General features: G+C 42.0%; 1 protein-coding gene across 3 annotated transcripts in view; it reads right to left on the bottom strand.

Annotated features, from left to right (window-relative positions):
• Window positions 1–27,578, bottom strand: part of FUT8 (fucosyltransferase 8) — a 119,161-nt gene that overhangs the window by 63,778 nt on the left and 27,805 nt on the right. For all 3 annotated transcript variants that reach the window (XM_083349036.1, XM_083349037.1, XM_083349035.1), the window contains exon 2: window positions 8,260–8,671. In XM_083349036.1, the coding sequence (XP_083205162.1) occupies window positions 8,260–8,462 (203 nt within the window). In that variant the 5' untranslated portion in view covers window positions 8,463–8,671. The remainder of the gene's footprint in view (window positions 1–8,259; window positions 8,672–27,578) is intronic.

A 27,578-nucleotide genomic window follows, 5' to 3' on the forward strand; every position in this document is an offset into this window, starting at 1 on the left:
CTCCAAGTTGAGATCTGCCTCCATCCTCCCATCCTTCTGTAAGAACATGAACACCTGTCAGCCTGGGGACCCAATCCAGGAGTACCACAATGTAGGTGCCTACTATACTGATAACAAACCCCACTCTGCCTCTTTTACCTGCTTCCCTATCTGCCCATCTTTTATTCTCATATTGCTGTATTCTCATTGTATTCTTTTTCATTGTTGATTCCACTGTTCCATGATTTTGTTACTGTTATATTTCTTTTCATTTTCTGTTTTTATTATTGTAAGCCAACTAGAGTAGCCCCACAGCAAGAGGTGGCAAATAAACTTAACAATTTAATAAACAAACAAACAATCACATTTTCTGTATTCTGATGCAATTTTCTAAACAAAAATATGTGCATTATTATCTTATGTAGAAAATCTGCACAAAACAATATTCAATAGAAAACTATTTAAAAGTATGTTCTTTAGGTAAGCATGTACACAAATACTTGCATTTCAGAAGAATCACATATGACAGGGCACATATATTTTAATCATGGCACATATAATGGTAGATTACAACAGACCAGAATTACAATAAAAGCAACCAAAGAATAATAAAAGCTTAAAACACAATACTTAATAAAAACATAATTATGGTAAATTATACATATTTTCTTCCATTCAGTTATGTCCAATTCTCAGAGACAGCATGGACAGGTTCCTATAGCTTTCTTGGCAAGATTTCAGAAGTAGTTTACCACCACCTACTTCCTAGTGCTCAGCGAATGTGACTAGCTCAAGGTCAAACAACTGACTTCACACCCAAGGTGGGACTACAAACTCACAATCTGGCTTGCATCACGGAGACTTGGTTGGGCCCAGAGGGTGGGGTCCCTTTGGTTGACCTCTGCCCACCAGGCTTCCGGGTGCTACACCGGCCACGAGCTCATGGTAGGGGTGGGGGAGTGGCGGTCATTATTAGGGAGACCTTATGTCCGCGGGAGACCACCGTTTCTCAGATAGTCGGGTGTGAGTCTCTCTTTGTGAGATTTGGTTCTGGGGCGCAGTTGGGCTTGCTGCTGGTGTACATTTCGCCTAGTCGCACAGCGGCAGCCCTGCCCGAGCTGCTCGATATCCTCTCGGGGTTGGTGGTTGAGTTTCCCAAACTTATAGTTTTGGGAGACTTCAATCTACCATCCCTGGGAGGTTCATCTGAGCTAGCTCGGGAGTTCATGGCTTCCATGACGGCCATGGACCTGACGCAAGTAATTTCTGAACCAACTCATGAGGGAGGCCACACCCTTGACCTGATTTTTTTATCTAGACGGTGGTTGGATGATCTTGGTGGGGGCTTTCCATTTATTATGCCCCTGTCATGGACCGATCATCACCTCCTGCGGCTGGTCTTCCGTTTTGCCACCCCCCGCCGTGGGGGTATGGAGCCAATTAGATGGTACCGCCCCAGACGCTTAATGGATCCTGATAGATTCCAAGCGGCGCTGGGGTCCCCACCTGCCTCCATTGCTCACAACTCGGCGGATGCCTTAGTGGAAGCCTGGGAAAGGGCAGCCACTGAGGTACTTGACCGGGTTGTACCCTTGCGGCCCCTGACCCGGTGCAGATCCCAGCGAGCTCCATGGTTCTCCGCGGAGCTCCGGGAGATGAAGCGCCGGAAACGGGGCCTAGAGAGCTGCTGGAGGTCTAGCCGATCCAAACCCGACCGGTTGCGGTTAAGAACCTATATTAGGTCTTATCTCGCAGCGATGAGGGTGGCGAGGTGTAATTACTTCTCCACCCTCATCGCGTCCGCAGATAATCGCCCGGCCGCCCTGTTTAGGGTGACTCGCTCACTTCTTAATCAGGAGGTGAGGGAGGATCCCTTGCAGGGTCGTGCCGAGGAATTTAGTCAACATCTGTCGGATAAAATCGCTCGGATTCGGACCGGTTTGGACTCCAGCTGGGCAGAGTCTGGCGATCAGGACACGGGCGGTCTTGTCAATGTTACCTGGGAAGAGTTTGATTCTGTGACCCCTGATGAAGTGGACAGGATTATGGGGAGGCTGAGCTCCACCACATGTTTGTTGGACCCGTGCCCTTCCTGGCTGGTTTATGCAGCTAGGGAGAGGACACGAGGCTGGCTCCAGGTGGTTATATCTGCTTCTTTGAGTGAGGGTTATTTCCCCACCATCTTGAAGGAGGCGGTGGTGAGACCTCTCCTCAAGAAGCCTGCCTTGGACCCAGCTGTTTTGAACAACTTTTGTCCAGTCTCCAACCTTCGCTTTCTTGCGAAGGTTGTTGAGAGTGTGGTGGCGCATCAGCTCCCTCTGGTCCTGGATGAAGCGGATTATTTGGACCCCTACCAATCGGGTTTCAGGCCCGGGTACAGCACGGAGACGGCATTGGTCGCTCTGGTGAATGATCTCTGGAGGGCTCGGGATAGGGGATATTCCTCTGTCCTAGTCCTATTAGACCTCTCGGCGGCTTGCGATACCATCGACCATGGTATCTTGCTGCGGCGCCTCAGGGGATTGGGAGTGGGAGGCACGGTTCTTCAGTGGTTCTCCTCCTATCTCCTGGGACGCTCGCAGTCGGTGTTGGCAGGGGGGCAGAGATCGGCCTCTAGGTCTCTCGTTTGTGGAGTTCCTCAGGGGTCGGTTCTCTCGCCTCTCCTGTTCAACATCTACATGAAACCGCTGAGTGAGATCATTCGTGGTTTTGGAGTTGGGTATCATCAATATGCCGATGATACCCAACTTTTCTTTTCGACCCCAAACCACCCCAGTGATGCCCTCGCTGTGATGTCCCGTTGCCTGGAGGCGGTTCGGGTCTGGATGGGGAGGAACAGACTTCAACTCAACCCTGACAAGACTGAGTGGCTGTACATTCCGGCATCCCGGGACATTCAAAATGTTCCATCTCTTTCTATGGGGGGGTGAGCTCTTACCCCCCGTGGATAGGGCTCGCAACTTGGGAGTCCTCCTAGATTCACGGCTTACTCTGGAAGATCATATAGTGGCCGTGACTAGGGGGGCTTTCGCCCAGGTTCGCCTGGTGCGCCAGTTGCGGCCCTATCTGGACCGGGATGCCCTGTGTACGGTCACTCATGCGCTCGTGACCTCTCGCCTTGACTACTGTAATGCTCTCTACATGGGGCTTCCCTTGAAGACCACTCGGAGGCTCCAACTGGTGCAGAATGCGGCCGCGAGAGTTGTCTTGGGAGTTTCCCGGTACTCCCATGTTACACCTTTGCTCCGCGAGCTGCATTGGCTACCAGTTGTCTTCCGGGTGAGGTTCAAGGTCTTGGTCATGATCTTTAAGTCCTTACATGGCATGGGTCCGGGTTACCTCAGGGACCACCTGCTGCCGGCGTCAACTTCCCTCCGCCCAGTACGTGCCCACAGAGAGGGCCTCCTCAGGGTGCCTCCGGTCAGGGAATGCCGACTGGTGGCCCCCAGGGGGAGGGCCTTCTCTGTGGGCGCTCCGGCATTATGGAACCAACTGCCGGTGGAGCTCCGGATGGCATCAGACCTCCGAACCTTCCGTTGCGGCCTGAAGACCCACTTATTTGAATTAGCTGGTCTGGCCTGATGGGGGATTATGGGTTTTTAAATTGGTGTTTTTAGTAATGTATTATTATTTTTTAACTGGGCACTGGTTTAATTTCTTTTTAACTTTGTATCGTTATTTATATATGCCCTGTGAACCGCCCTGAGTCCCTAGGGAGAAGGGCGGTATAGAAATCAAATAAAACTAAACTAAACTAAACTAAACAATCTCCCAGCTTCTAGCCTGATGCCTTAACCAGTACAGCAAACTGCCTCTCGGACGTATAGAGAAAGGGGGAGGGAAAGTGTCACGGCAAGACTAGTCCATGCATAGGATATACCATTAACAGATAGCTGAGATGGCTGATATCTTTCTAGTGGCTGGAAAGGGCTGATAGCAGCACAAGAACAAGCACTAAGCACCAGATCCATAGAAGTGGAGGTCTAGGCATACCACAATAGATACAGCACAAGATACTGTGAAGAGGGGCCTCAGAGACAGTCCAACACAGAGTGGCAGGGTTTAAGATGCAGGCAGGAACACCATACTGTATATGTTTACTTATTTGTTAATGTATTTATTTTATTACCGTATTTTCCGGCGTATAAGGCGACCCGGCGTATAAGACGACCCCCTACTTTTCATGTTAAATTATAGGGTTTGGGCTAATAACTCAATATTTCACTTCCTGGCACACAATCTGCATATTAACAACTCGTTAATAAATAAAAGAGGTAAACTTCGTGACCCTCCCAGCCCGTGCATAAAACAGAAATGAAAAGGCTTAAGCCTTTCCGTTCCCAAATACCAAGGTTTCCCCCGAGTTTTGCGCGGTTAAACAAACGGCACTTGCGTATTAATGTTTCTCCACGGAGCACAAAATTCGCCCGAATTAAGGAAAGTGGGGAGCTAAAGAATGTGGGGCTACAGGGAATACCTCTGGCACGACAGGCAACCCTGGGAAACACGAGGACTGTAGCGGCACGCTCAGTTTGCACAATCCGATCCAGAAAGTGCCCGGAGGCTCCTTCGTTACTTCTAACTGCAGAACGTCTCCACGTCCTGCCCGCCTTGCCTTTTAAACCCCGCCCCCTTTTCCCCTGTAACGTTTCTCTGCTCCGCCTGCTCTGTGATTTGCCCAGCTTTGCTCCTTCCCTACCAAATGGGCGCCTCGCCTTCTTTTCTCTGAGCTCTCTCGCCTGGTGCGCTGCTGCTCTCAGTTCCGGGCAAGGGGCTGCAGACAAGAGGCGCTCCATCTCTCTTTCCCCCCACCCTCCCGCCACCCAAAACCCGAAGATTGATTGGCAGACTCACCACGCTGGTGGCGGCAAGGGACTCAAGAAAACTTCCTGTCGGCGGGGCAGGCCGGGAAGCGCTGGGTGGGAATGGCGGGGCTGGAGCTGCTGTCCGAGCAGGGCTACTGTGTGGACGGGCGGCGCGCCGGCGAGCTCCGGCAGATCCGCACCCGCATGGGTGTCTTCGCGCAGGCCGACGGCTCCGCCTACCAAGGCGCTGGCCGTTGTCTATGGGCCCCACGAGGCGTGCGGCTTTCGGGGCAAGGCGCCGCCGGACTACGTCTGCGCCAGTTCTGTGGGCTTCGTGGAGGACAGCCCGCTGGCCGACCTGAACTACATCAAGGAGGCGGCCGGGGGCCCGCAGCTGGCACTGGCACTGCTGCCCAAGGCCGACCAGATCGCCCTGCTGGAGATGAACGGCCGGCTGCACGAGGACCACCTGGAGCGCCTGGCCAAGGCCGCCCGCAAGGCCTGCAGGAACGTCCACGCCGTGCTGGACCGGGTGGTGCGCGAGCACCTGCGCGAAGGAGCGGCTCTCCCGGGGAACTGAAGCCGAGGGGCTCCCCTGGACTGCGGCCCGCCCCGCGCCGCTTCGGACCGCCTAGGGCTTTGTATGCCTGTCTCGAACACGTGCCTTCAAATAAACATCTGGAATGAAGAAAACTTCCTGTCGCTGGGGAAGGACAACAAAGTCACCCCCGGCACCGGCTGCCCGAGACGACGGGCGCGGGCTAGTCCCGCTCCTCTCATCAGGGACCTGTCAGCCAGCATTGGAGGCGCTAGCACGGCCAGTCCTAGAGAAAGCAACGGCAGCAGCTGCAGTAGCCGCCCCAGAAGCTGACGAGAGTTTGCCTTCCATCACCCGTTCGCCGTTCGCCGTCGGCCGCTTAACCACGGGTCGCCATCGCCTGCCTCCATTCACCCAACGATCCCGCCCCCGAGCAGAAAAAAGATCCGAAGGTGTTTTTTTTCCGGCGTATAAGACGACCTGGCGTATAAGACGACCCCCCAACTTTTGAGGTGATTTTCAGGGGTTCAAAAGTCGTCTTATACGCCGGAAAATACGGTAATCAAATTTATACATTGCCCATCTCACTATCTAAGTGACTAGGGGCTTTAAAAGAAAAATTGATCATAATCTATACTCCTAAAAATCCATACAAAGATAAATAAAGTTAAAAAGATGGAGCATCCTCAAGACACCCACCACCCAGGGTTGCATCACACTCTTGGGTTCCCTTGCTAGTTGACAGAACCGAGTCTCAACACTCTTCCGGAAAAGCAGCAGAGTAGGGGCCAACCTCACTGCAAGATGTACCATAGAACGGAGGCAACAGCTATATAATAATAAATCCAAGTAGCATGAACCACAATAGCTCCTCAAGGGATTGTTTTATCCTTCCTCACTTCACGTAAGTAAAATATCTCAAGTAACTTCTTTTGGGTATATTGGGTTGAATCAAAATGGAATAAGTAGTTCTGTAGGAACTTACATGCCAAGCCATATAGAGCTTTCCACTGAAAACTAGCAGTTTACTTACACTTGGAAACATTAGCAACCACTGCAGATCCTAGCAATTAGATATAATATATGTATAATGTTCATAGTGGTTGATGCCAATTAACAAGTGAGCTATTGTACTGTTGACTCCAATACAATTTCCTATTGTCTTTAAATGTAGTCCCCCAACACTATGAGCATTGTTAAAGATGTGAATCATTGTAGTCAGGTCCTCCCATTCCAGGATGATGAATGGATGTGGGCAAAGGCCGTCTTCCATCTGCTCATATAGCAGACCCCCAAAATTCGAATCTTCTCCCTCAAGATGTCCATGGAGATTCTCAGTCATCCAGGTCATAGTTATCCCAAACATGCTTTTTCTACAAGGCAACTGGACTTTGTTTTTCTTTGAAGATGTTTCACTTCTCATCCAGTTGCCTCCTGGAAAAGCATCTCAAGAGCAATATACCGGTATCCTCTCCATGTAACACTGCAGCTGCCAGAGAATTGCAAGGAAGAAATCATAATACATTCTGCTTGTGTTCACATTTAGCCAATTTCCTCCCATCCAGACGTCTAACAATTTCCAGGTACTAGTACAGGACTCCTATAGCATCTGTAGCTATGCCCAAATAGGCAATATAAAATTGGGTATACAAAATACTGTATGAATGTCCCACTAGATATTAAATACCAGAGGGAGAAAATTAACCTCTGTGGCACTCCCACAAAATTGCAAATATATTCACAAAAGTGAATTTGGAGATTTTCCTTATGAACTTTCCAGAAAGTTTCACATATGTACATAATTCATTTTTTAAAAACTCGGCATTTTTACATGACATTATTCAAAGTATACTAAGTTTAAATACAAATATCTTCATAAAATTAATAACTCTTCACTAAAAAAAAGAAATATTCCAACTATCTTAAGGCATCAAAATCAGATGCTATTTACAAAAGAAAAGAAGCAAAGTTTTCCTCAAATGATATTTGATAATATCATGGAAAGGCGCAGATTTATTTAATGTATTATATAGATTAAATTATGTTTATCAATGTAACTGCGTAGATTTCTAATTGCAAATTCTACCTCAGTGTAAGGCTTAAGTTTACTAATTACCATAAAGAGATCGATCTAACTACTAAACGCTACTGTTTGGAAATATCTCTGCATATCTAAAGTTCAAGTTTTATCTCAATCATAAAGCCATTTTTTACTTACTAGATACATATTATGTCTCAAACTGAATAAACAAAAACAGTAAGGAAAAAATGCAGGAAGATAAAATCTACATATGGAAAACCAGTTTGTTGTGATGCTAAGGCATCAGTCTAGAAACCAGGAGAAGCAGTTATTCATTTGGTATCTCTATTTTTTGTAACAAAACATTTAATCTTAAAAAAAGACATTTTTGAAAAGATTAAAAATAAAAACCAAGAAGGAAAAGAAAAAAAAACAATGCCAAATATTTGCACTATGGACTGTGGAGTAAAGGATGGTGGATGCCATTTACTTATGTCAGTTTCAACTTATTTCATGACAAATTGGTAGTCTTTGGGAAAAAGTGGAAGTTTGCCCATCCACTTTTTGGCCACAACTGTAAGCAGAGCGTAACTGCACATCCCTAAAATCGAGAGCATAAAGTTGCTGTGGTAGCCTAAAATTACTATCTTTTAAAATTTTCAGTTAGCTCTAAGGCCATTGTTAACTTTCCAAATATATTTTTAAAAATCAACATTAAACTTTCCATAGCTTCCACCATTGACAAAGAGATATATATCAAGAAAAAATATTACAGAATATGTGCACAGCTCTAAATGTATAACTGCAGGATCTGTCAGAAAATTATTTAATAATGAATTCAGCTTTGTTCTTATGTTTGTATATAGACAACAAAATCCCAGAGCACTCATGTTTTGAGGAAGATTTTAAAAGCCTACCTGAGAGACTCTGCCATTCGTCTTAAATCTTCATTCTGCTGTTTCAATCGTTCAAGTTTTGCTAATATTTTTGACAGTTCACGGCTAGAGTGGTCCGGATGCTCACTGTCTCTTACTAAGTGGCCACCTATGTAAAAGAGCAAAGTTCCCCAAGCAAAAAGGATGAGCATAATCCATCGCCAGGAGCCAGTCCATGGCCGCATTTTCAAATGTTTTGTCCACTACAAAGTAATTTTTGTTCACAAAGTAAACATTGTAATTCCTCAGTCAATACAAAGATTCCAAGGTTTCAGTGCTATTCATCATCATCTTGTGCTTCTCAAGGCATTTATCCTATAGGAGAATTTCAGAATAATTATCCAGGATGATGAATATTCCAAGTACTCAGGTCACAGACGTTTTGGCTTTATGCCTGCAAAAAAAGAAACAAAATATTAGTGTCATATTTTAATGAAAATTATGTATTTAGATAGAGATCAAATTATTAGATATGGAATTGCAAATCAATTCTTGGCTTTATACCACTTCAGCATCTGACCAAAGAATAACATACTGTGATAATAACACAAACACAAAATAACACAAAGAGAATTCATCCTTCACTTGTACAACAATAGGCTTTATTCCTTAGTCATATGTAAATAAGAAACCTATCAATAAAGGAGAATGTTTGTAGCTCGGGGTTGAAATGAGGGGTCCTTGCTGTTCTCTGAGCTTGATTGTTTTCTTTGGTAGCACTGATATTTACTAGCTTGGGTAATGAAATGTGTGCAAGAAAACAACCAAGTTCAGAGAGCACTAGAAACCTAATTCAGTAGATTAGAGTAATTCAGTAGAGAAAATCAATTTATATGGTTGTTAAAAGAAGACCAAGACTCTATAGCATGTAATCAATAATCATTTTTTCTCTACTTTCAAACTATTAGTTTTCATACAGCTAGATATAAACAAACTCCCTTGAACAAAGACAAACAGTTCTTATGAGCCATGGTAGAAAAATGACATCTAATCCAAATACACTACCCGACCACCAATAGACAGATATTCAAAAAGTCCCCCTGGCCTGTTACTGTGCTATAATATATGATCAAAAAGATCTTACACTTAATCATAAATATGGGAATTCTGTTGAAAGTCTCAATAAATACAAATATATTTAGCTGCAACATGTCTCCAGTAATTGCAGAATAACAGCAATTATCTTCATAGCAAAGTCTGGGAGAACAGAAAACATTAATTTTGAGACAACAATATTTCACTGAATGCAAAAAACATGTATCAAGTTATTAAAAGTGTGCTTATTAAACCACTATAAATAAGAAATTGTTACAGAATATAATAAGCATTATACTGATTTAACCTATCTAAAATACTGCTGAAAGGTTACATCTGGCATTGTGTCCAATGGAAACTTACATTGATAACAATGTCATGAACCTACTGAGGATAATTTCAGTGTGGAATGATTAAGGAGATAGTTTGATGCTTGGGAGATGCAGCTTCATTTAACCATATAAGGCTGGTTCTGGGACTTCAGGTCAGCCTTCATTTCCTCAATCCAGTTCTTTCTCACAAGGTTATTGACAGAAATAAAATGAACCCTGCTCAATTAACCAGAGAAGTCACCAAGGAAACTATATATTCATTATTATAGTAATATTATAGGATATAGATTAAGACAATGTTGGTGTACATATTTTCCTGATGACATATGCTATTACATCACATGTGCCTTGTACAATTATAGCTTTGCTATTAACAGAGCATACAGATTTGCATTTAGGAAGTCTAATCTCAGGGAACTGAGCTTAGTTAATATTTCTGCCTAAGAGGCTAGACAAACAGTACCCCTGATTCAATAAAGGAACCTCAAATATTAAACTGTGTCAACAAATCTAGCAGAAAACAGCTAGAACAGGTGTTATCCCCTACCACTGGAAACATAGCATGAAACAGACCTCTCTATAATCTTCTCCTATTATGTTACCTACTGTAACACTTTTCCATCTACCTCAAAATAATATTCTGCAGACCAAATCAAAGAAAGATTGGCTACATCTTTTAAAATATGATACCCCAAAATGAAAGCTGGGTTTGACCACATTAACAAAATGTTTTAGTACAGCATCCAGAACTGCACCTTGCAGTATTCCACTTGATATATTGCTGCAGATTAATAAAGAATCAATGAAGAGAACTCTTACAATTTTTCAAGCCAGTTTCTATCCACCTGTAATGCCACTCAGGTGACATTTGTTCTCTTCCAGCCATTGGGCAGTTTGCCAATTCTCTAAGAGTTCTCAAAAATAATATAAAATGGTTCAGTCAAGCTTTCATGAAGTTCTTCATGTACCCTCAATACAATGCATATAGTTCTGAAGATGTAAACTTAAAGTAAACAGCTTTTTTCCCAACATGCTTTTATTAGTTTGAAGCTTCAATCCTAACCCTGCTATTCTTCAGAATGCCATATAATCTCTTGTTGGAGAAAAAAAGACAAAATAGGATTCAGTAACATTATTTTTTCTTTGTTATCTGTTATCTTTTTGCCAACATTATTGAGAGCCAGTACACTGTTTCACTTTTTTTTAATATGGCTCTTTTTGTCGCCATCAATGAATTAGATTTTCCATATAGTAGAGGATCAAGGGACGCGGTGACTCAGTGGGTTAGGACACTGAGATTGTCGATCAGAAGGTCAGCAGTTTGGCGGGTCGAATCCCAAGTGCCACGTAACAGAGTGAGCACCTGTTACTCGTCCCAGCTTCTGCCAACCTAGCAGTTCGAAAGCACGTAAAAATGCAAGTAGAAAAATAGGGACCGCTACGGTGGGAAGGTAACAGCGTTCTGTGCGCCTTTGGCGTCTAGTCATGCCGGCCACATGACCACGGAGACGTCCTCAGAGAAGCGCTGGCTCTTCGGCTTTGAAACAGAGATGAGCACCGGCCCCTAGAGTTGGAAACGACTAGCACGCATGTGCGGGGGAACCTTGAGGATTAGATACTTCACTTTTAACACAAGTGATGATATGAAATAGTAAATATAATCAAGATATGTTAAAATATTCTGCTCTGTTTATCTTGCTGAGAAACAACAGCAATGAAAAGTATATATATCTTTTCTTTCAAAAGTACCCCTTAAATAAATCTTTTAAGGAACAGAGGCTAATTTAACACATAAAATTCCATTTTAAAAAAAGCCAACCAGCAAATCCAAAGAGTATTTGTTGATTTCCAAATTATTTTACATAAAATAACTGTTTTTCAATGAAATAACTTTTTTTGAAGTAAACTTCTAAGACTACTGAATTTAACACTCTTAACTGGGAACTGTCCTTATATTTCATTCTATAGAGCAATTTGCATCATTAGTTTTAACAAGAGTTGAACACTATATTCAACACTTGTGCTAGCTGCTAAGGTAGCCAGGTCTTTCTTTACTCCAATAGCATCTTTATTCTGTTCCCTATTTTGTAAAAGGCTGTATCATCGACAGAGTATAAGGGTCTGTGTTGCTGTTGCCGCCCATTTTAACTAGTATTATACATTTTTTCCCAGCCTAAAAGTGAGTTCACCTGAATCTTTTCTTCCATCTGTAAAAGATATCCCTGAATCTAGATTATTATTTTTATGATAAAAATCAAGATTTTGATAGCTATAGTCATGGAAATGGTGCTAACACCTTCCCGATTTTTTTTTGCCACCATAAACTAACATGACTCTTTTCTTACTATGGTAAAAGCCAGTGTCTGTTTACCTTTTCTATATTTTTAGCAATTACTACACAGAAAAACTGAAATGTAATTGTTAACGTTACCCTCTCAAGGGCCACCAAAGCCCAGGTCCTCCTACCCCTCCCCCTTTAGTCTCGCTCACAGTTGCGCTCTCAAACGTTGGCAACAATCTCCTTTTAGCGGGAGTTCACGCGGAGTGAAGAGATGACAGGTACTCGTCATCGAGGGGTTCACAGGAACAAAGATGACCGGCCCCAACCATAGCAGTCAGTGCGTGACAGTACTTAGCAGCCCCAGGCAGTCATGGCAATAATAGTCAGTAGTTTATAGTAGCCGTTTGGGATGCAAAAGGGGTAGGGAAGTCCTCCGGCTCCAGACAGCAGTGGGGAATGCGAATGAGGACGCAACATGTCCTGAGACTCACATTGCTATTTGCCTATTGGGAGTTTCAATCATCCAGGTCATGGTTGTCCCAAAGATGCTTTTCCAAAAGACAACTGGACTTTTTTGAGGGTTTTTTTTCTTGAAAACATTTCACTTCTCATCCAAGAAACTTCTTCAGTTCTGACTGAATAGTGGGGAATCCCCCACCATTCAGTCAGAACTGAAGAAGCTTCATGGATGAGAAGTAAAACATTTTCAAGAAAAAAAAACAAGAAAGTCCAGTTACCTTTTGGAAAATCTCCTTTGGGACACTGCTATCTATGTTCTTGATTAAGGTTTTTCTTAATGTGTTTTCTCATAATAGTCATGAGCTCATAACAGAGCAGAATTATACAATTAGTCTGATAAATAATAAATATTCTAGAAGAAAATATAAATTCTTTAAAACAGTCATATATAATATTAATTTCTGCTATGAAATGTATTAGTTTAACTTCTTAAAGTATATAAATTCAAATTACCTTGCTACATTTGAAATATGTATACTCACAACAGAACCATTTGCATATAACTAAACAATACAATACATAAATTATAATTAAACTAATGCACATTATCCTTAGAATAATCATTAGAAATCTTTTGGAGCATAGTTGAAACATTAAAAATTAACAAAGTAAATCTTATAGTAAAATCAACTTATATATTAATTGGGATTCTTTTAAGAGTTTTCCTGCTTGTCCACTTGGGGGCACTGATATTATATGTCCAACATGTCTCTTGTTTATTGTAAGTTATGATTCATCAACTTAAAGTAACGCCACACAGTCACTTATACAAAGCAATCATTCTAGGGATTCATTCTATTAACCAATACCAGCTACTAAACAAAGTCTATTCTAAGGTACAGACTTATATTTTCTAATAGCATTAACTTTCCCCAAGTTAAAAAAAGACACTTAAACAATCTATGACTTTTTCTTCTTGTTGAACACTGTTTTTAGCAAACAGATGCCAGAATTACATCTTGGCTGGTATGAAAGAAAAAATTATCACAACATGATTTATCTTCACAAAATAGGTTCAATAATAGCATACCCAGATCTGAAAGTCAGCATGGAAAAGAAATAATCTCCACAATATATCTAATTTTAAGAAACATACTTTTCTCCAAGGTTCAAAGCAAATGCCCATTAAAAATTTATATACCTACCCCTTAAAATCTTTACCAGATTTCTTTTATAGGTGGAATATCTATTGGTAGCATTTTATTCATAAACCAGGCATCTGTTGACACGGTTTAGAGACTAAAATTTCTTTATCCCCTTTCTATGTAGATTTTCTTTGGTTATAGCAGATTACTCTATGCTAAGAGCGCAGTGAATGTGAATGTAACTTTGATCTCTTCTGATATAACTCTCAATGTATTGTAACCTTCCAATGTAACCTTTCCCCCCTTTGCAATAAGTTATTCTTTGAAAGCTGTAACTTTCTCAAGAACCTTTATAATCACTATGTTTATTACTTCTTCCCTACAAGTAAGGCAGTGGGTCAAATTGATAAACCAGATTCATAACCAAGCACATACTTGCATTTCAAAGCAAACAATCCAGCATTTCAAAACAAATAGCTAGATATTCCTCAGGATGCGGTGAAACTGAAATTACGTTATCTGTTTCCTTTATCAGTGGTAAAACAGTTCCTTTGTCTTTAGCAATGTCTCTCTGCTTTGCTGTACATAAGAAGTGACAACTTCATTATTAGGAAGGGTAGCCACGGTGAAATCTTATATTTTGCAGAAATGGAATTTTCTTTTCCAGACAGCACCGGTTAAACTTTCGATGAAATTCTTAAAAGAGTTAGAGGGGGTAGTTTCTAGATTCATATGGCAGGGGAAACGGCCCAGAATTGGGGGGAAAATGATGCAAGAAATTAAGGAAAGAGGGGGCCTTGGCCTGCTGAATTGGGAACTTTATTATCAGGCTGCCCTTTTAGTTTGGGGCAAGGAATGGATAAGTTTAAGGAATAATCGATTGTTGAGTTTGGAAGGATTCAATTTGTTGCAGGGATGGCATGCTGCTCTTTGGCGGGAAGATACTCCTCCAAGCAAACAGTTTACTCGTCATTACATAAGGGATATACTGATTCAGAACTGGGATAAGATAAGGGCCAAGTACTATGTGCAAATTCCGTGTTGGTTATCAACCTTGGAAGCCTTGACCCATCCGACCCTACTCAAGAAGGGAAGAAGACCAACTTACAAAGAACTTTTAGATAGCGGGGGAGAACTCAAAACGCGACAAGATCTGGCTCAGCAAGAGTTTCAATTGGAGTGGTGGGCCTACCTGCAGATTCAGTGAAGGTATAAGAAGGATAAGGAAGGAAGGGGTATTTATCTGAATCTGCAGGAATTAGATAAGATTCTGCTGGGTCCGGAGAAAGGGATGATATCTAAGTGCTACAAATTGTTGCTAATCAGGGTAGTAGGGGAGGAGGTGGTAAAAGACGCAATGATTGCCTGGGGGAAGAATTTTGGTTATGCACTTCCACTTGAGAAATGGGAAGAGATTTGGTGGATTAATATGAGGCTGGTGGTTTCCACGTCATATAAGGAAAACATATACAAAATGCTTTATAGATGGCATCTCCCTCCGGCTAGACTTTCCAAAATGTTTCCCAGATTGTCGGCCGATTGTTGGAAGTGTGGTAAAGGGATTGGCACGTATTATCACTTATGGTAGACATGTCCGGAAGTGGTTAGATATCGGATGAGGATCCAAAAATGGATAGAGGAAATTACAGGGTGTTTAGTTGATCTTAAACCAGAGATGTATCTGCTTGGCTTCAGGCCTGGAAATATTAAGAGGGGAATATGGTATTTGGTTTTACATATCTTAACGGCAGCGAGGATGGGGTATGCTCAATTTTGGAAGGCAAATCATACCCCGCCGGATGAAGCTATAATTAGGAGAATACTTGATTGTGCAGAAGCAGACACAATGACCAAGAAGTTGAAGGGTAAAGAAGAGACACCAGCGTTTCTATCATGGAATAAATGGTATATTTGGATGGATAAAAGATTAAAGAAATGAGGGTGGCTTGGAGGTTGGTCAAAAATGAAGTGATATAGTTTTTGTTAATGAATAAGCTTTGGAGTTGGATAGTTATAAGAGATTTAGTGAGTGGAATATAATTTATTTATTTATTTATTGTCAGTTTAGAAGTAGATATAATTTGATTTTTTTGAAATGGTTTCCAATTTTTTGATTTCTTCGTTTTCTGTATATTGTAAATGGTTTTTTTTGTCTTTGTTGGTGTATGGTGTGTGTTTTTAACATGAAATGTAAATAAAGACTTATTTAAAAAAAAAAGAAGTGGCAACTTTTACCTGGCAGTCTTCATTCTAGCTGCAGAGTTCAGTGACTCACTGTAGCTTATCAAATTGAATAAAAAGATTGTTGGATCCACTCCAATTTTTAGTTTTCTCTGCAAGATATTTCTTCCACACTTTTGGACAAACAGTTTTGTAAAAAAAAAATCCAGAATGAGAATTTATTTTTAATTTATTCCTTTCTTTTATGGTCCTTAATCACATTTTTACACTCAAATGTTTTTACCATTCTATACTATATGAGAAAATAAAAAAGATCTTCAACATAGTTTATGAAAAAAAATCTTAATCAGAGTTACAGGTGGTCAACTTCCCTCTTTAAGAGTCAACACTTCTAAATGGCAGGGTTACGTCTGGGAACCAAACATTAATACCTGAGTGGCGAAACATTCAGTACAGTACGTGATATAATGGACATTCCTTCTTGAATGCCTTGTGCTCAAAATCTTGCAAGGAGCTACTGAAGCCCATTTTTGTTTTTATAACATTGTTTTGCATATTCTACATTAATATCAGCAATTTTCATCACCTGTGATAATTTACATTAAAGAATCTTGATTTATCAAATCAAATCAAGCATAGACTTATGAATGTCACAGAGATTAACTCCTTAATCACAACAGTTCCTGTGAGGTTGGAATAGACCATTCTGATTATGAAATGCTTCAAATTTAATTATGTTTTTAGATCAAGAAGATGGTCCCCAACCCAAGGAATTACAGCAGCAGAAATAACACCAATATCAATGTATCAAGCACTTTATAAAAAAACCTATGGAGTAAGAAAAATGTTAAAAATATTACACAACCTAAACAATATTACTTACATAAAAAGATTAAAAACTGGTACAATGGACATCCCTTCTTGAATGCCTTGTGCTCAAAATCTTATTAATAAGGAGTTACTGAAGCTCACTTTTATTTTTATGAAAATTGTTTTGCATGTTTTACATTACTATCACGAATTTTCATCAATATCTGTGATAGTTTACATTAAAGAATATTGATTTACCAAATCAAACCAGAGCATAGTTTATGAATGTCACAGAAATTAACTCCTTAATATACATAGTATCCCATCCAGTAATCCAAGACAAAACACTGATCTTCTATTGTCCTTGATTTACAAAATCCAGTTTCTTTTTTAAAGTATATACTAATCTGCTAATCTGCCCAATTCAGCAATAAATAACTGATATAAATTTTAGATACCATAATCACAACTAATAAAAATAAAATGTTTGCTAGTATCACTGCATCATCAACTTATATGTAACTAATAATGGGGAAGGGAAGGGGGAGACAGAGAGAGGGGGGGAAAGGAAATAAGAGAGCAAGTGAGTCTAGTTACAATCAGATTTGGATCCCATCTTCAACACTTCCTAGGATTAAGCCAGAGACATTAATACTTGAGTGTTGAAATATTGCAGATGCTGAATATTCTGAGGTGTTCTGAGAAATAATGAGAGAAGCCTTAAGTAAAGCCAAAATAGCCTTCAGATTATTACTTTCTACAGACTCTGTGATTCACATTTTCAGATAGAATGTATGTCCATTAATATTGTTTCAAAACTATATTTATTTCAATTTGTATAGCTGCCCATCTCACACATTTACCTCTAGGTGGCTCACAATGAAAAATGATAGCAAGAACAATAATAGTAAATAAAAACAAACCTACAACTATACTACACTAACTATACTAACACTATTATTAAAAACTCAAACTCAAAACATAAACTGTGCACATTACACCTCTGCTTCATGAGCTGCATTTGTTACCAATTTGCTTCTAGGTCCAATTCAAGATGCTGGTGATAACTTATAAAGCCCTACATGGCATGTGGCTAAATTATTTGAGGGACTGCCTCTCTCCAATGACATCTACTTGTCCCATCAAACCTAGCAGAAGAGACTTGTTCTGATTACTGTCCGCTACAGTGTTATCTGATAAGACCCAGGATGAAGCCTTTCCTGTTGTTCCCACCATGTGCAGGGGTGACAAACTGCCAGCCCACAGGCCAGACGTGTCATCCGGAAGCCGCGCCCACCCCATTGCCGGCAATGGCAAAACCGTCCCGATATGTTGCGTGTCGTCACGAGTTTGACACGTCTGATATAAAGCATCATTTCTCCTTAAGTCAGGCTAGCCCTGACCTTTATAACCTTCCAAAAAGGCATGAAGACCTGACTTCGCTATCTGGTCTAGGGATCTGACAGTGATGTGACACCCATAATATACTGTACTTTTCTTGAATGATATTGCTCTCCCTATTATTCTGTATGATTTTAAATTGTTTTTAATGTTTTGTATTGTTTATATAATTGTTTTATTTTGGAAGTGGTTTAAAACTATTTATATTTTAATAGTAAGCTGCCCAAAGTCACAAATGTGACTATAAACTGAGTATAATCACAATCAGCAGGCAAATAAAGTCAATGCATATAATTCAGTATAACTACTGAAGAGGCTCACTATTCCTACTGAAATCCAAAACACAACTATGTCTTCAAGACTTTCCTAAAGGGAAGAAATGTAGATGCCAATCTAGATTCCAGGGGAATGAAGTTGCAAAGGGTAGGTACTATAGCCAAAAGGCTTTCTTCCTGGTCCTATTAAGCAACTTTCCTTATTAGATGGGACTCACAGACTTTCCTGCCAGATTTGACGGAATGGACAGATATGGAAGGGTTGAGATGGTCCTTTAAATATCCCATAAATGGTGACCCCATTCCAAAGCAAATCTCCAAATATAGTTTTCCTATTTTTGCTGTGATCAACACATGTGCTTCTAACCCAAATCATTATTTCATACATTTTTTTGCAGTGCTGATGACATCATGTCTGTCAGCTGACCCATGCCTTGAATGAATCAGTTACTTATATAAAAATGCTAGTTTGATCAACAGCCATTGTAAGGGATTATTCTTTTATGTAATTCTACAAATCCTTGGTTTTCCTATGCCAGTTTATATAACTGGGTTCTGTGACATTTGAGGGTTCCAGAAAATTTGGAATATGTTTACCATGATATTTAAATTATGTACTATATTATCCTAGAGAATCAGAACTCATCTAGAACAAAACAATTCCTGGGAGAATACCATCAGAACCCTAAATTAAAACAATTCTATCTTCACCATGTTCTTCACCTATGTTATATATCTTAGAAAATGGCTGGAAGGTTATGCAAGCAACAGTAACTTTTCTGCAATTTTGTTACATAAGAAATAGTTTACACTGCATGACCACACCAGAGTTCATGCTGAGATGTTTCAAACAATTTGTCAGCTCAGAAAACTCTTTTATAAATCAAGAATACAACTATCTACAATGAAATATATTTTCAAATCTTTCTTAACTGGATATGGAACAAACAAGGCAATGACAGTTTTCCTTTTACCTCAAGTACAATATAAATGGCACTAGTATTTGGATTTTATTTTTTTATTAAACTATAAGATTTCACCTAATATTTAGTTAAAATAATGGTATATCTTACAGGTTGATCAGGTTTACAAAAGGATATATTTCAGAGAGTTTTACAGATATTAATTCCATTTGCTTACATTTATCACCTTATGGGCCATAATTTTCATCTTCAATTATCTCCCCTTGGTGACCCATGTTCCAATTGATGCTTATGCTTGATCAATTGTGGCATCCCTAAGATAGCAAAACATTTGGCGGACAGCATAATCCATATTGTAAAAGCAAATATGTCCCCTTTTGTTACCATATATATATGATATGGGAATTTTGCATAAACACAAGCAGTGAAATGAATATTCACAACTCCCCCCACCCCTTCCTGGGAGGTCTTGTTCCTTTATTGCACTTGCCTCTAAGAGTTACAATAAGAAAAGCTTCCATTGGTACTACTGCAAATTTTTAAGATATACAGCCAGCAGCAACAAAGTTAGTCTTCTGATAAAGTGAAATGTTATCATGTACTGCCAAATCTCATACTCATGCATCCTATAGTACTTTTTTCAAAGCTGTATTGTCGTGGAGGGCCAAAGGGAAAAAAATGGGGCGGGAAGAGAAATGAGTGTGAGAAGAATTTCAATTCGCTAAAAGTGATTGAACATGAAAACAACATAATATGATCAAGCTGAACAATACATTTTAATACAGATAATCCTCAATACTCTGAAACTGATTTTATGCAATAAATCTAATCTGGTTAGCTTTTAGGGCCAAATAAGCTATTTCCTATGTAATGTTTTTCTACTGGTAATGATAAATTCCTGTTTTGCTCCTGTGAGAGATGAACAAAAAATGTTGGGAGTACATGTAAAGAGTATATATTTCCAGCGTGGTCACCTACGGCCTAGCTAAAGCAAACAGGTACCTATAATGGGCAGCAGTGATATAAAGAGATGCCAGAGGCAGTTTAGCAGCAAAGGCAAAGACATAAATTCATACTATGAAAGAGAAGGCAACGGTAAACCATTCCTGTATTTTTACCAAGACAACCACCTGGATAGAAAATATAAAATATGCTGGCCAATAGGCCCCTCAGGTGGAATGGGACTCAATATGCTACTGAAGAAGTCCTGAGGCTGTTTTGGAGTACTAATACTGTTCATGACAAGGCTAGATTAAAGTCTTTGGGATGTCTAACTGCTGATACTGCCATACAGAAAATAAAAATCCAAAGCTGCAAAGATAGAATTACAGTAGGAACATAGAACAAGCCTGAATACAGAATAAATGAAATGACTATAAATTGACATATTAGACATTAGCAAATTGTGATGGACAGGGATGAAACACTTCCAGTTAAAAGACCACACCATTTATACTCAGGATATGAAAAACAAAGAGAAAATTGTGTTGCTTTTATAGTTTGGAAGTGTATAGCAACAACAGTACTTGATTACAGTGCAATCAGTGCTGAATAATAACGATTAGATTTTGTGGGCAACCCTTTAGTATGACAATCATTCATATTTATGCTCCGAACACTGACGCAGAAGAAGTGGAAGCTGATGACTTCTAAATTCAAGTTCAATCTGAAATGGACAGAACATGCAAACATGATATTGCTTATGATTGGAGACTGGAATGCCAAATATGGAAACATGACAGAGGAAAATGTAGTTGAATTATATGACTTAGGAAACTGAAATGAAGCAGGAGAATGAATACTCAATTACTACCACCCCAATGATTCCTTCATAGCTAACATTGTCTTCAAACAACAAAACGATACCTCTATACATAGACATCACCAGATGGAAGGTATATATAGCAATCAAATTAACTATATTATTGCTGAAAGGAAAGGAGGAGGTTGATTAAAGCATCTAAGACATGGCCAGGTGCTGACCTGGAACATCTTACAAGCTCCAAATTAAGGTTAAATAAAAGAGAAAGCCAGTCAGTTTCCACAATATGACCTTAAACCTATACCTATCATTTTCAAAGAGAGCATCAGGAATCACTTTAACATTCTGAATTTTATTTACAGAGAACTAGAGGAATTATGGAATGAACTTAAAGGCATTGTTAAGGATAAATCTGAAAAGAGATCACCAAAGATGAAGAAACAGATGAAAGCAAACTGGTTGTCAGAAAAAGAATCATAGAAATTGCCAAGAAAACGGAAGCCAAAGCCAAGAAAGACAAAAATCTCAGAAAGCAACTTAACGAAATATTTCAGAGATGTTGGAAGAGACAAGAAGCAATATTACAACAGCTATAAAGACTCAGAAGAAGGAAAAAGATGAGGGCAAACAAGGAAAGCGTTTCAACCTTGCATTGCGATAATAAAAATGCTAATAGACACTGCCCTCTTGCAGTGCCTAAAGCAGGAGTGTCAAACTCACCGTGTCACGTGACATATCCGCAACATATCGTGACTTTTTTCCCCTTGCACGGCTTCCACGTAACACATCCAGCCCACTGGCCAGCAGTTTGACACTCCTGGCCTAGAGGTTGTGGGAGTCTGGATGGGGGACAAGAGGCGTCAACTAAACCCTGGAAAGACCAAATAGCTTTGAATGGATGGAGCTTTGAGATTCTGGACTTTGGATGAGGTTGCAGTAGCCCAGACAGATCTGTTGTGAAACTTGGGCATTTCCCTGGACTCATGACTCCTGTTCAAACAGCAAGTGGCAGTTATGGCTAGGAGACCCTTTGCACAACTCCATGCTGTGCACCAGTTACAAGCTTTCCTGGATTTAGAGTCCCTGTGTTTGGTCACTCAAGTCCTGGTCATCTCACACCTGGGCTACTGCAATGTGCACTACAAGGAGCTACCCTTAAAGATTATGCAGAAGCTACAACTGGTGCAGAATGCGGTGGCATAGGCAATTCTTGTGGTTCCTAGGGTGCTCCATATTACACCACTGTTGAGATTTGAGATTTATTAAATTTATATGCTGCCCTTCTCCCCAAGGACTCAAGGCGACTCACAACAATAAAAAATTAAAAAACATAAAGTACAAAATTTAAAAAAGAATTAAAACAATGGATGTAATAAATAAATGACAATTAAACCCAATAAAAGCCAGATTTAAAACCATAGTCAGTCCAGGCCCACTTGTTGGAACATCCATGTCTTGAGGTCACGGCGGAAGGACCGAAGGTCAGGGGCCATCCGCAGCTCTGGAGGCAGTTCATTCCAGAAGGTCGGCGCACCCACAGAGAAGGCTCTCCCCCTGGGGGTCGCCAGCCGGCATTGCTTAGCCGATGGAACCCTGAGGAGGCCGACTCTGTGGGAGCGAACCAGGCGAAGGGAGGTTGACAATGGCAGCAGGTGGTCTCGCAAGTACCCCAGGCTTAAGCCATGTAGGGCTTTAAAGGTAATTACCAGCACCTTGAATCGCACCCGGAGGGCAACCAGAAGCCAATGCAGCTCGCGCAGCTACACTGGCTGCCAGCTTTTTTCAGGTACAGTTTAAGGTGTTGGTTATCAGTTTTAAAGCCCTTCAAGCCATTGTTCCAGGGTATCTGATCAACCATCTCATCCCAATGGGATTGGTCCATTCCACCCATGCCAACAGAAAGAGAGACCTTGTTGGTCAAAGAATTTTGGCTGATGGGGTCCAGGAGAAGAGCCTTTTCTGCCATGGCTCCTGCTGTTTGGAATGTTGTAGCCATCTGAGGTGAGATCTGCATCCACCCTCCTGACCTTCAGTAAGGGCCTGAAGACCTGGCTCTACCAGTTGCCCTAGAGTCCCAATGGGGATGGGGACTATGAAGGTGGCTATCAGATTAGAAAAGACTCCACCTCTCCCTATGTACTTCGTGTTCCATTCCTCCTATCTTTTATTGTTATTACTGTTATTATTTATTGTTTAGCATTTTAATGTTGACCAGTTTTTAATGTTTGTAAGCTACCCAGAGTCACCTCTAGACAAAATGAGTATCACACAAATCTAATAAATAAATTACAATAAATAAATTCTCGTACTGGAAGAGGAAGTCAGCTTAGCACTCCAATTGTTATCCAGTCAGAAGGTTACCAGAACTGATGGAATACCTACTGAAATATGGCAAGCAAACAATGAAGAATCAGTCAGGAACGGACTTCCTGTCCATTTTCTTTGGCCATCCCCCTTTTCCTATCACAGCACATCAAATGCCAAACAAACAATGAATACTGGAACAATATTTTCATTTCAAAATGCATTGACTACCAAATTCGACCAGTTTTGAAACAGTAGAGTACAGAGGTACCACTGTATTTACTTAGAAGTCCCATTTTATCTATATCAAATTAAATACTTGCCTCAAGTAGTATGTGGGAGGGGGACTTTTATTTGACAGATGCTGTAATTTCCTTGAAATGTGTGACATGTCCCTAGATATCTAAGCAATACTGAAGAACACTCAGGGTTTAATCTCACCATGGCAAAAAATATGAAATATTCAAAATATTCTGAACAATTTATGACTTGATCCCACTAGCTTACTTTCACAATTCCTAGCATATATTACTTGTATAATGTTTTCTCCAATCAGGCATGAGTATCAGAAAATACTATGGCCTGTAAAACAAACAAAAGGGGCATTGTCTTACCTGAACGCCTTTTCTCAGCATGATGATGGAGAATTCACGAATGGGTTAACTCTGTCTTTCTGCCCAATTAGACTAAGTCAGTCAAACTTGCCATGCCTCTCCTGGGCCAGGACATCTCCCAGTCATGACAAAAGCGAAGCAAATGACGACAGTCCGACGTGTTGGTTCCCATACCTCTAACACAGGACCTAACGGACAGTAAGGGGTGGGTGTGGATTCTCCATCATCATGCTGAGAAAAGGCGTTCAGGTAAGACAACGCCCCTTTTCCAGTATGATAGATGGAGAATCCATGAATGGGACATACCAAAGCTGCCCTGTCCCTATGGGAGGGAATCAGTCTGGGCCTGTGTCCCACCCTGTGGCACTACCTGTTGCAGAACTCTCCGGCCGAATGAGGCATCTGTGGAGGCAAACCTATCTAGTTTATAATGCCTCATGAAAGGGGAAGGCGAGGACCATGTCACCACCCTACAAATGTCCTCAATGGACGCCTCTGTAACCCAAGCCGCAGAAGTTGCAGCACTACAAGTAGAGTGAGCAGTGATACGCCTGGGAACTGACAGGGAATGAGATTGGTACGCCCCTGCAATACAAGCCCTGATCCACCTGCCTATAGTGGAGGCAGAAACCTTCCACCCCATGGGTAGAGGGTTGAAAGGAAACAAAGAGGGCTTCAGACTTGTGAAAATATGCTGTCCGCTTAATATAGTGGTGTAAAGCCCTGTGGACGTCCAGAGTGTGCCATTGCCGTTCCAAGGCATGAGATGGACGAGTACAAAAATCCGGCAAAAATGACTTCCTGCGCTCTATGAAACAAGGTATTGACCTTACGAATAAAGGAGGGATCCAATTGAAGGACCACCCTGTCAGCATGAAAAACACATAAGTCCTGTCTGATAGAGAGAGCTGCCAATTCAGAAATGCTTCTAGCCGAGGTGACAGCTATCAAGAAGGCCACCTTAATTGTCAAGAACCGCAGAGTACAGGTCCTGATGGGTTCAAATGGAGGAGAGGTAAGGGCCTACAAGACCCGTGACAAATCCCAAGAGGGATACCGGTGAACCACTGGAGGCTTGGTGTTGGTTGCTCCCTTGAGAAATGAGCGTACCATAGGATGTTGAGCCAATGCCTCTGAATTGCACCATGTAAATATGGTGGAGAGAGCTGCTACTTGTTGGCGGATGGTATTGGGTGCCAAGCCCTTGTTGAGCCCCTCCAATAAATAGTCCAAGATCCTCGGGATAGTAACAGCCGAAAGATCTAACTGGTTATTTGCACACCAACTACAGAAAGTGGAGTCATAGTTCCTGTTTGTTGTAGGTCGTCTGGAGGCCTGAATCACCGTAATTACCTCCGATGAATAAGACTCATGTGTCAGGAGCTGCCGCTCAAGTGCCAGGCGGTCAACTGGAGCCACTGGGGTTCTGGATGATGCAGAGCTCCCTGGCTGAGTGAAATGCGATCTGGAGGAATCCTCCACAGGGGAGAGACTGACAGACTCACGAGGTCGGCAAACCACGGTTGTCTAGGCCAGTGTGGTGCAACAAGTATTACCTCTTACAGTAACTTGCAGTTGACTGCTGGGATCAGAGGGAGAGGTGGAAAGGCATACAGCAAGCCTCCGGGCCAAGGGCTGAGGAAGGCATCTGTTCCCTTTGCCCCCGGAGAGGGGAACCAGGAGAAAAACCTCGGAAGCTGGGAATTCGCTGGAGAAGCGAACAGATCCAGTACTGGCCAACCGAACCTCTCCAATATCTCCTCGAAGAGACCGGGATGCAGGCGCCATTCGGAATGATCCACGGTCAACCTGCTGAGAAAGTCAGCCTGCTGATTTGCCTCCCCTGAGATGTGCTCGGCCCTGATTGATGAGAGGTTGGTCTCTGCCCAAGAGCCCAACCATTGGGCCTCAGCCATAAGGGACCTGGAACGGGTACCCCCTTGCCGGTTCATATGGGCTTTTGCCGCCACGTTGTCCATGAGAACCAGAACATGTTGTCTTGCCACCCTGTTGCGGAAGTGGCGTAGGGCCAGATGTATGGCTCTGAGCTCCAACCAATTTATGTTGTGCTGTAGGTCAGACCGGCCTTGAGCCAACTGAGACCCTAGATGCGCCCCCCAGCCAAACAGGCTGGCGTCCGTAGTCAGGGTGATCCGAACAGGCTCCTGGAACAAAGAGCCATTGGCTACCACTGGCGAGGTCCACCACTGGAGGGAGTTTAGGGTCCGAGACACAACCCTTACCCTTTGGTTGGAGGAGCTGGTGCCCAGTCTCTGAAAAGGGAGCAAGAACCATTGCAGGTCCCTGGAATGTAGTCTGGCCCATGGGACTATTCCCATGCAGGAAACCAACTTCCCTAACAGTTGGGAAAGAAAGGCCAGGGTGACTACACGCTCCCTCTGGACCTGAATGACCAGAGCTCTGATGCTGTCCTGACGTTCCTGAGATAAATAGACCCTACACAGTTCGGTGTCTATGACAGCGCCTAAATGAAGAAGGCGGGTTGAGGGAACTATCTGGCTCTTTTGAAAGTTCACTGAGAACCCATGGTCCTGGAGAGTCTTGATAGACAAAGCCAGGTCCGATTGAGCCGCCTGGACCGATAGGGACTGGATGAGAATGTCGTCCAGATAGCACTGGATGCGTACTGGGACGGACCTCAAATGCGCGGTCAGCACCGCCAAGATCTTAGTAAACATTCTTGGGGCTGATGAAAGGCTGAACGGTAAAGCTCTGTACTGGAAATGGTGAGTCTTGTAGCAAAATTAAATTAAATTAAAATTAAATTAAAACCTGAGGAACCTCCGGTGGGTGGGAAGGATGGGAATGTGAAGGTATGCTTCCATGAGGTCGATGGATGTCAGGAAGTCTCCCCTCCTGATGCTGGCCAAGATGGACTGTAGTGTTTGCATCTTGAACTTCTTGTATGCGAGATGAGCGTTCAGCCCCTTTAGATCGAGTATTGCCCCTCCATCCTCCAGATGTCTTCGGAACGACGAAGAGGATGGAATAGAACCCCCTTCCTAGCTGCCCCTCCGGGACTGGTTCTATGGCCCTTATTTCTAAGAGGTGCTTAATAGCCTCTGACATGAGAGCCCTCCTGACTGCATTTTTTGACAGCGGACAAGGAATGAAGTGCTCTGGAGGGACGGACATGAATTCTAGGGATAGACCGCTCCTGATAGTGTTGAGGACCCAAGCCTCTGTGGTCGTGGCCTCCCATTTTCGAACAAACAATGCCAGTCTACCACCAATTGGAGAGACCATCCTGAAGTCATTTAGACTTTCTGAAAGGACGGCCCCCCGTGCCTCGAAAGGGTTGCTTTGCTTGGAATTGCAACCTGGGTCTGTCTCTGGTCCCCAGTCGGTCAAATTGACGGTCAGACCTGGGAGGGAAGGAACAGGAGGGCTGAGCAAACTCCGATCCTAATCCTGACTGGAAAAACTGCCTGCGGACGTACGGGGTAGGCCGTCTATCTGCCCGCCTAAGAAGATGAGATATCACCTTACGCTTGTCCTTGTTCTCCACCAAATAAGGTGTCAAGGCAAAAAACGGTAATAAGTTACTTTTTTCTGTGCCATTGTAACTTCAACTGATCATTAAATGAACTGCTGTAAATCAAGGATTACTTGCAGTATCTTCACATAATATCACTGTTCCAACACCTGTAATGGTTACCAGTTGGCTTCTAGGTGCAATTCCAAGTACTGATTACAATCTAGTAAGCCCTTTGTAGCTTAGGGCCTGGCTATCTGAGGTCACCTATGTTTTGATAGTT

The sequence above is a fragment of the Vipera ursinii genome (assembly GCF_947247035.1).
Source record: "Vipera ursinii genome assembly, chromosome: 1".
Classification (NCBI taxonomy): domain Eukaryota; kingdom Metazoa; phylum Chordata; class Lepidosauria; order Squamata; family Viperidae; genus Vipera; species Vipera ursinii.